The sequence below is a fragment of the Myotis brandtii genome, unplaced genomic scaffold (genome assembly GCF_000412655.1).
Source record: "Myotis brandtii unplaced genomic scaffold, ASM41265v1 scaffold460, whole genome shotgun sequence".
NCBI classification, from domain to species: domain Eukaryota; kingdom Metazoa; phylum Chordata; class Mammalia; order Chiroptera; family Vespertilionidae; genus Myotis; species Myotis brandtii.
In genome coordinates this window covers 102551-111751 of record NW_005367588.1, presented here as the reverse complement: position 1 = coordinate 111751, position 9201 = coordinate 102551, and the positions used below count along the sequence as shown (strand labels likewise).

Here is a 9201-nt window from a genome sequence, read left to right as displayed (position 1 = left end):
CGGGCCAGGCGTCCACGCAAGGTGCCGGGCGTCCACGGGCCAGGCGTCCACGCGAGGTGCCGGCACACAGGCAGAAACACACTCTCAAACTCTGCAGTTCACCCTCCATGTGCCCAGGGAGCAGGAAGGAACACACTGAAAATGTGTCGAACCGTGATCCCCGAAGGACGTGTGGAGTCCTGACCCCGGGACCTGTGTGTGCGGCCTTAGCTGGAGCCAGGGGCCTGGCAGATGCAACCAGCCTAGGACAAGGCCATGCTGGAGGGGTGGGCCCGAGATCCAGGGACTGGGTTCACCAGGAGAGGGGTTTGGAGAAACCAGACACCGAGGGAAGACGGCCATGAGATGGGGAGGTGGAGCGAGAAGGCGCCCACGGAGGAGAGGGACCTGCAGCCGAGCAAGTGTGTGGCCCGTGCGGAGAACAAGCGCGTGTTTGGCGCCACAACGCAGACCATGTGGCTGAAGATGGTGTGATGAGTTCTTTTCCTTTTTTCGGGGGGTGGGGGGTGGAGGAAGGGAGGGAGAGAGAGAGAAACACTGATCGGTTGCCTCTCATACACACCCAGTTCTTTTTCTGCCTTCACACGGAGACAGGTCGGCGGTGGGGAGTCATGTTGGACTTGACAGTTGGAGAAGAAAGCAAAGCTTGGCTGGGTTTGGGGAGAATAGAGTTCAGACTACGAAGTGGATGCCGGGCTGCGGGCTGGATCCCCAGTAGGGGGCGTACAGGAGGCAGCAGATCGGTGATTCTCTCTCACTGATGTTTCTCTCTCCCCCTCTCTCTTCCTCTCTGAAATCAATGGCTGCGGAGATGGCAGTGGGCAGTCACAAAAAGACGGCTAGCAGCTCCGTGATGACAGCACCACCAGCCTGCATGGCGTGCGTAGGCACCTGACTTGTGCCAGCTCGGTGCCCCGCCCCCTCGCTCCGACGCCCTGTGCAGCCTCACTCACCACGGTGCTGGCCATGCTTCCCTTCGTCCAGGCTCTCCCTTTCCCGTGCCCGCCTGTTGGCCCCCGTTCCTGCTCCAGGACCTGTCCCGGCCCAGCCCACTCCACGGCCAGTCTTCTAGGTCCCTCTTCTCTGAGGCGCCTTCCCTCCTCCAGCCCCTGAACTGGAACAGCATGTCCCATGCATCCGCCAACGTGGCAGGGCCCGGAGCAGCTGAGCGGCTGAGGTGCGGGCTGAGCACGCTGGGAAGAAGTGGCTGCAGCCGCTGCCCGTTCCCTGGGGCTGCCCCACAATGCGCCACAACAGGGCGACTTCAACAGCACACTGTGCCCGCCCCGTGCTGGAGCTGCACGTCAGAAACCGAGCGTCTGCAGGGCCACAACCCTCTGAACTCTAACGAGGCCCCTGCCCCTTCCGGCGGCTGGTGGCGGCCGCGGTCCTGGCACCCGTTCCCTGACCCACTCACTCCAGCAGGTCCCCAATCCAGCCTCACGGCTTCACTGATTCAGGACACATGGAGGTGGTTCTGACTCGAAGCAGATCCACCCTCCATGGGACCACGCCTCCGCTGAGGCTCACTTTCCCTCCACATGCCTGGGGTCTGATGTCATGGAGAGAAGGGGGTGAACGCGGAGAGAAGGGGGTGAACGCAGAGAGAAGGGGTGAACGCGGGGAGAACAGGTGAACGCGGAGAGGACGGGTGAACGCGGGGAGGACGGGTGAACGCGGAGATGCCGAGGCCCCAGCTGTATCTCCAAGCAGCTGCCCTGACGTTACTGACCACGAGGCTGACATAGGTGTTTTGTGCTGTTTTCCAGGAAACACAGGATTGTCCTTTATCATGCTTGGCCTTCAGTTTCTGATCTTTCCCCCTTGGGTGAACGCAGAGAGAAGGGGTGAACGCGGGGAGAACGGGTGAACGCGGAGAGAACGGGTGAACGCGGGGAGGACGGGTGAACGCGGAGATGCCGAGGCCCCAGCTGTATCTCCAAGCAGCTGCCCTGATGTTACTGACCACGAGGCTGACATAGGTGTTTTGTGCTGTTTTCCAGGAAACACAGGATTGTCCTTTATCATGCTTGGCCTTCAGTTTCTGATCTTTCCCCCTTTCTACCTTAAACTGTGCTGAACACTCCGGGTCAGGTCAGGCGTCTTGTCCGAGGACAGCTGCCCTCCCTCCCGCCAGCCGCCCTCTGGTCCTGACGGAGCCGGAGCCTCTGCCCACGGGCAGCAGGTCTGGGGACTGAGGAGCCCCGTCCGGCCTGCAGCCTGAGTCACAGGAGGCGGGAGCCGGGTCCTGAGAGGACAGAGTCGGGGGGAGCAGGCTCCCTTCTCGGGGCGGGAGGAGGCGGGAGGAGGCGAGCACAGCGGCCCTGAGGCCGTTCTGTTTTCAGCCTAGACCAGTGATGGCGAACCTATGACACGTGTGTCAGAGACACGCAAACAACTCATTTTTTGGGTTGATTTTTCTTTGTTAAATGGCATTTAAATATACAAAATAAATATCAAAAATATAAGTCTTTGTTTTACTATGGTTGCAAATATCAAAAAGTTTCTCTATGTGACACGGCACCAGAGTTAAGTTAGGGTTTTTCAAAATGCTGACACGCCGAGCTCAAAAGGTTCGCCATCACTGGACTAGACATGAGTGGCCTTTTGCAAACAGAAGCTCAGCGAAGTGGTCTGCCCTGGGACAGTGTCCCTAACTCCCCGCTCAGGGAACCACTGCCCAGGTCACAGGTCAGCAGAGGGAGCTGCCCCTCAGGGTGCAGCACCAGGGACCCCGAGCCGCCTTGGGCTCAGGTCCAACGCTGCTCTCGCTGCCGCGAATGGACGCGGCCACCCCCTCGCAGATGCGCCAGCAGTGATGCCTCCGATCTACGTGTCACGGGACAGTGTTCATATCGGGGTCGTGTAAATTTTCAGTGAACAGCGCTTTCCGACAGGCCCCGTGAAGAAGAGCTGGAGAAACAGGCGCCCAGTGCCAGCAGCCAGGCAGCGCGTGGCTCCACGCTCCTGCAGCTCCCCAGCGGCACCAAGACGCGCCCAGCACAGGCCTGGGGGGCATCCGCTGACCAAGGCGCACCGCCCAGGTGAAGACAGAAAACAGAAAACAGCCCAACAAAGCAGAAAAAGAGGGAAAAGACAGAACACGAAATTTCAACTGTTTTTCTCTTCAAAGATTTCCCTGCAAATATATGTGCGTGGTATTAAAGACTCAGTGTGGCCCGGGCCGGTTTGCTCAGTAGATAGAGCCAGTCGGCCTGCGGACTGAAGGGACCGGGGTCGATTCCCGGTCAGGGCACAGGCCTAGGTTGCCGGCTCAGGTCCCCAGTAGGGGGCGTGCAGGAGGCAGCCGATCCATGATTCTCCCTCATCATGGATGTTCTATCTCCCTCTCCCTCTCCCTTCCTCTCTGAGATCAATGAAAATATAGTAAAAAATAAAAGACGGTGTGTGGTTAATCTAAACCTCACCAAGCCTCTGGGCAGTGTGAGGAAGCACTGCCTTCTACAGACTTCTTGGGACGGTTCTGGCGGGAGGGGGTGAAAGGTCACGGGAGAGCCTGCGCTTCACTTGGCCAGGTCCAGCCATCGGGCGTCCACACGCCCTTCCCCCTGGACCCACCCCTCCTACAACCAGGAGGCCGAGGGCGGCGTCTGTGCGTGTGGTACCTGCCGTTCCTCGTGTCGTGTTGCCGCATGTTCTTGATGAAATGGATCTTCTTAAAGTTCTTTGGTCTGGGCGAACCTGAGAGAGTTCGACATCTGAAAAACAAAGTCATTTCAAAAATACAGTCAGTGGCCCGCTGGACAGCTGAGCCACCTCCACACAAAGACAGGAAGGAAAGACCAGACAAACGGGGTGAGTCACCCCAGGATAATGAGGACAATATGGCTGGGAGCAAGGAAGCTTAAAAAAAACCCGAAGACAGACAACTTCCTTGATGATGCTGATAACAGTTTATATGAGTCTCCAAAACCCAGCTCACGAAAACCACTGTCCTCAGGTACAACAACTCCACCCACCGGTTCCAAAGACATCAGTCTTTCTTGTCATCTTAAAAAAGAAACCCTCTTGTGTCAACGCAGGTAACGGAAACAGAAAACTGTAAATTAAAGGGTTCGGAGGGGAAACAACACGGGAAAAGTCCGTGTGAAACAACCCTGAGCCACCTTTCTTGTCAGCAGCCCTCTGGCCTGAGCTGAGCTGCTGCGGTTCTCACGTGGCTTCACTCGAATGAGGATCAGCCTCGGCGAGGGGGCGGCTTCTTCTCCTTTTTGTTTTTAAGATAAATTTTAAATAAATACTTGTTGAACAGAACGACTTGGATTGAAATTATTTTTCCCTGGAATGTACGACATGGGCTTCCATGGGCTGAAAGCCCTTACTTGTGTGTGTGTTTCCACAGTTACCGGTGCATTCCAAGCTCCACAGCTGCAACAACACCAAGGAAAGCAAAACACCCCACACACGAGTCTTTTCTTGGAAAAGGGAGCTGACTGGTCTGTTTTGGTTTCTGCTGCCAAATGTTGTTGTTCACTTAGACCTTTCTGACCCCAGGGCTGATTCTGCCATTGGGAGTGGGGACCCCAGAAGTAAGCCTCCGAGAGGAAGTCCCAGGAGCTGTGCCCACTGCCGAAGCCACAGCGAGGTCCGGGCTGGGTCCCCAACCTCAGTCAGGTCTGAGCTTTGAGGCTTCAGGGGCAAGAGTACCAAGGTAACTAACAAGCAGGTGGGTGTGGGCAGGCGGGCTCAGGACCCGGGGGTGGGGGTGGGGGCCGGGTCACAGACCCACAGAGCAGCCCAACCTCTAACATCCCCCAAGGGCCAAGCTCAGGGGAAATCAGTCCAGACCTCAGGGTGTCCATCCCCCAAGCCCCTTCCCCACCTCTAGGAAGGGCCAGTCTTTCTAGAAGCCTTTCACCAAAGGGCACTGACATTTATTTATTTTCTAAGAAACAGCCCCTTACAATGTGACTTAGCTTGGGAACAATCACAGCGAAGCCGTGAGCGCCGACGAAGCAAAGGCGTGACACCAGGTACGTGGTGCCTCTCGAGGAAAAGGGGGTTCCCTGGCCTGGGGTCTAGTCAGGTCACTGCATCCGAGCAGGGTCCGCAGCCCCGACCCGCACACTCGTCCCTTCCCTGGCGCTGCTGTGAGGATTCCCGCGATGGCCTGTACAGAGCTCCGCCATCTGTAGGTGGCGCAGGATGCAGTCACATGGAGACATGCACAGCCGTGCACTTGCACGTGGATGCAAATATGCACACACGTCTCAGGTGTCGTGGTTCTTAAGACCAGTGGCCTCAAATGGCGCACACTCGGTGACCACCTGCCCCCTATGTTGTTGAAAGTGCCGTCCTTGTTAAGGGTCCTGAGTTCTTGGTTTTAAATAGATTCTTTCAAAGACCTGCACTGCCTGCTGGAGGGCCTTCAGCAGAGCTTCCTGTGGACTTCGGGGGGGAAGCACCCCAAACCCCACTCCCCCGCAGGCTCTAACCCAGGTTCAGTCTCCTGGGGGCTCCTCCCGCCTTCTCGGGCAGCTCTGTGGGGCAGGCCCAGGACCCCCGGGCCTCACTTCTACCCCCAGAAACCAATCCTGGAGTCTGCAAGTCACTCAAGGTCCCCACTGTCGCTCTCACACACGGCAGAGGACTCTCGAAGCTCAGTCCCTGGCGAGGGGCCTCTGAGAGTGCAAGGACGCTCCCAGGGGGTTCTGCACAGGCCGAGGGGTCAGTTGTGCCTCACACCCTCCCCCGCCTTCCCCACTGGAGAGCTTCCTCGGCCAGCCAGTCCAGGACAGTGGCCACAGCAAAGTGAGCAGGGCTGTGAGCACCTTCCCATCCTGCCCCAGGGGCCGGAAGCCCGACTCAATCTCAGGCCCGAGGAGGAACACCGGCTGCTCCCTGCCTCTGGGCCTGCAGAGAGGGCTGCAGGTCGGGGGACACAGCCCCACAGGCCTCTGCAGGAACTGGGAGTCATCAGAGGCTGTCAGCACCAGCAGGGGAAGGAGGAGGTGCAGCAATCGCTGAATAGGGCACCAGCCAGCCCCCACCGACCCAGACAGGCTGGAAACTGGGGCGGCAGCGGCTGCCACGTGTGTGCAGGTAAACGAGGTTTTTCTGGACACCTAGGGAGTCCTGGGTTCTTATTTCTAGGACACTCGGTAACCACCAGGCCAGAGGAAACCCCCTCCTTGTAAATGCTCAATTCTTGGAAACTTACTAACACACTGGGATGCACAAGAGAAAAGCAAGACTTTCAAAAGGAGAACGTAACAAAGGTGCTTTATGGGCTCTCAGCGCCGATCCTAGCTGCCTGGGCTCCCTTTCAAGGAGCAGTGTGTTGTCCTGGTCTTTTAAGCATTCAACTCCACCCCCAGGGAGCCTGAGGACACCCTAGGGAATCGTGGCGTTAGCAACCATTGCCAAGGAAACCGGAAGACTGAGCACGTGTTGTGGCAGGGTGAGCAAAGAATGAATTAATTTCGAAACCGCCTGAATTAACATGTAAATATCCATTTTAAAACATACACTTTAAGTGACGCCAAATTAAATTAGGGTAGGATTAAATTAAAAACTAATTTAATGAAAGATTAGCTCTTTCTTGTTAGCACTGATTATAGGACACACGTAATTATGCAAAAGGTTTTTAATAGATGCCTTGGAGCCACTTGTTCAATGTGCTGAGTTTAAAAGCAAGTTGGGCATTAGCATTCCACCCCCAGTTCCCCAAAAACTTCAGTGCCGTTAATGATACATTCATTTCACAGAACCCGGGAGCTGGGAAGGACCTCAGCGATCAGCCCCTTGTCCTTCCCGCGTTACAGATGGGAAGACTGAGGCCCAAGCGAAGCTAAGGGAACTTCCAAGGCCATGTGACTGGTTTATAGAAGAATCGGGTCAAGCCCTCAAATCCCCTGACTCCTAACCTAAGGTCCCTCCTGCTATGCCGTGCTGATGTTATTTCCTAGGAACAAGTATATTTCTAAGAAAAAAAAATTTTTTAAAAATATATTTTATTGATTTTTTACAGAGAAGAAGGGAGAAGGATAGAGAGTTAGAAACATCGATGAGAGAGAAACATCGATCAGCTGCCTCCTGCACACCTCCCACTGGGGATGTGCCCGCGACCAAGGTACATGCCCTTGACCGGAATCGAACCTGGGACCCTTCAGTCCGCAGGCCGACGCTCTATCCACTGAGCCAAACCGGTCAGGGCAAAAAAATTTTTAATTAAGAAAGAAGTCCAGGGGAAAATGAAGGCTTCTTAAACTGCCTCGATTCCCTTATTTCTGACTGATGGTTAAATGTTGGATTTGAACAAGATCTGCTGGGAATTCAGCAGTTTCTGGAAGAGCTGAGGGAGACACCCGGTCTCACTCTGCCTGTGCTGCCACCAGGACACAAGGGCAGAGCAGGCTCAGCCTGGGCCAATTCTGAGAGGGGCAGGGTGATGGGCGTGTGACCAGGAGCGCGTGCCCAGCGCCTCCTCGGCCCCTTCACCACCTGAGCCCCTAAAGGGGAGCGACGTCTTCCCACCGGGCCCCTTGCGCACTGGTTTCCCATGTGTGGCACCTGCTCGCAGCACCGCCCCCCCTCGCTGATCACCTGGGCCAGCGCCTGCCCCCACGGACTTTAGTGCCGCTTCTGCAGCTCTCCCTCCAGGAAGCAGCCCTTCTCCCAACACTGACAGCAGCCAGGACAGAAGGACACACGCACCACGCCTCGTCGTCCCGCAGCGACACGCACTCACCGGGGACGGGCCCCGAGTCACAACCGTTTTCAAAAGCGGAAACTGAACCGTCAGCCCCGCTGTCTCTTTGGAATAAAGTCAATGATGGGACTCAGGGCATCTGACACGTTCGACCCGATGCCGGCCTGTCCATGCTCCACCCTCCACCCGGTGGTCTGTGCACAAGACCCAGGACCTGGGGGGAGGCTCTGGGCCCGGAAGGAGCCGGCTCCAGGGTGAGCTGCCTCCCTCCACATGAGCATCTCCAAGGCCCAAAGGGAAGGGCCCGGGACGCCCCAATCCTGACCCACGGCCCGACCCACGGGTGCAGGTGTGGGTTCCGGGAGGAGCTGGTGCGAGCTGAGGGCACACCCTCCGCAGGCTCCCCTGCCCCTGCCACGTGTGCCCTGAGTGCCTGTGGGCCTTGCAGAGGGACGCATGGCGCCTGGGGGTGGCCAGTGGCGACAGGAGCCAGGAGGAGACAGGCGGGCTGGGGGGCAGCCAGTGCTGCCTCCTCCAGGAGGCCTGGCTGGCCCGCGGTGCGGACGGGGCGGCAGAGGGGGTTAGAGGAGGCACGGCACAGCTCAGCACTGCAGTCACCCAAAAAGGTGCCGCCAGCACTTCTGTCATCTCCAGGGAGGGAGGGACCAGCCCCAGGCAGCAGGCACAGCTCCCCTCACAGCACCTGGCCGCACAGGGCACTGCGGGCACCGTCAAGCGAGCCTGTGTCTGCTGGGTCACATGGCACCTGACGGGGGCCAGGCTGGGCTGTCTTCATCGCCAGCAGCTTTCACAGGGAAGGGAGAAGGGCCCCACACTGTTCTCCTGGTCCTCAGGGCAGGGGTGTCCAAACTATGACCCTGGGGCTCAGAAGTCATTTTAAACACTTAATTCTGCAGATCAGGAGTTTTAACTGTGGCTGTGACCTTGCCCAGCGAGCGATTTACACACAGAAACGCCAGCCGGACACTCACCTCCGCAGGGGGGCGTTCTCCTCAATGTCTTCCAGCGTCTCCAGCGAGGACCTCTGGGAGAGGAGCCGGCGTCTGCGGAGAGAAGGGAGAAGCCTGGGCGTTAAAACTGCCTGTGAAAGGGACCGGGTGCTCTGTACGTCGAAAGCTGTTCTAAGAAAGAAAGTCCAATAAAGTCCAAAGAGATCAGACAGCAGCTTCTTTACGAGGCCGCGTCCCCCAGCCGCACCCTGAAGGCCGGGCCCAGCTTGCCGTCCATCCAGGGCTGCTTTGCGATTAGGGAAGGGACTGCTCCCTTTTATGCTGCAATTTTCCCCAAGGACCAAAAAAGACAAGGTGGCTCTTACAATGTGCACTCGGCACCGAGCGTCAGACAACGCTGCTGCGTGTTCGGACGTTAGTCGTCTGTACAGGCTGCCTGATGAGTATGACACTGCAAAACCCTGTTAAACACAGTCGCAATCCGGGTGCGACAACATCACTCGGAGCAATAAAGACGTGGTGGTCTCTGAGGGCCATGACTTCAAAAGCAGTTAGAGC

The 9201-nt window shown here is 57.3% G+C and overlaps 1 protein-coding gene across 1 annotated transcript in view; it reads right to left on the bottom strand.

Moving 5' to 3' along the window:
• CABLES1 (Cdk5 and Abl enzyme substrate 1) overlaps nt 1–9201 on the bottom strand; it is a 70930-nt gene that overhangs the window by 28430 nt on the left and 33299 nt on the right. Inside the window, exons 2-3 of the mRNA XM_005875404.2 lie at nt 8665–8736; nt 3627–3719 (exon numbers count right to left, since the gene is read on the bottom strand). Coding sequence (XP_005875466.2) covers nt 3627–3719; nt 8665–8736 — 165 coding nt within the window. The remainder of the gene's footprint in view (nt 1–3626; nt 3720–8664; nt 8737–9201) is intronic.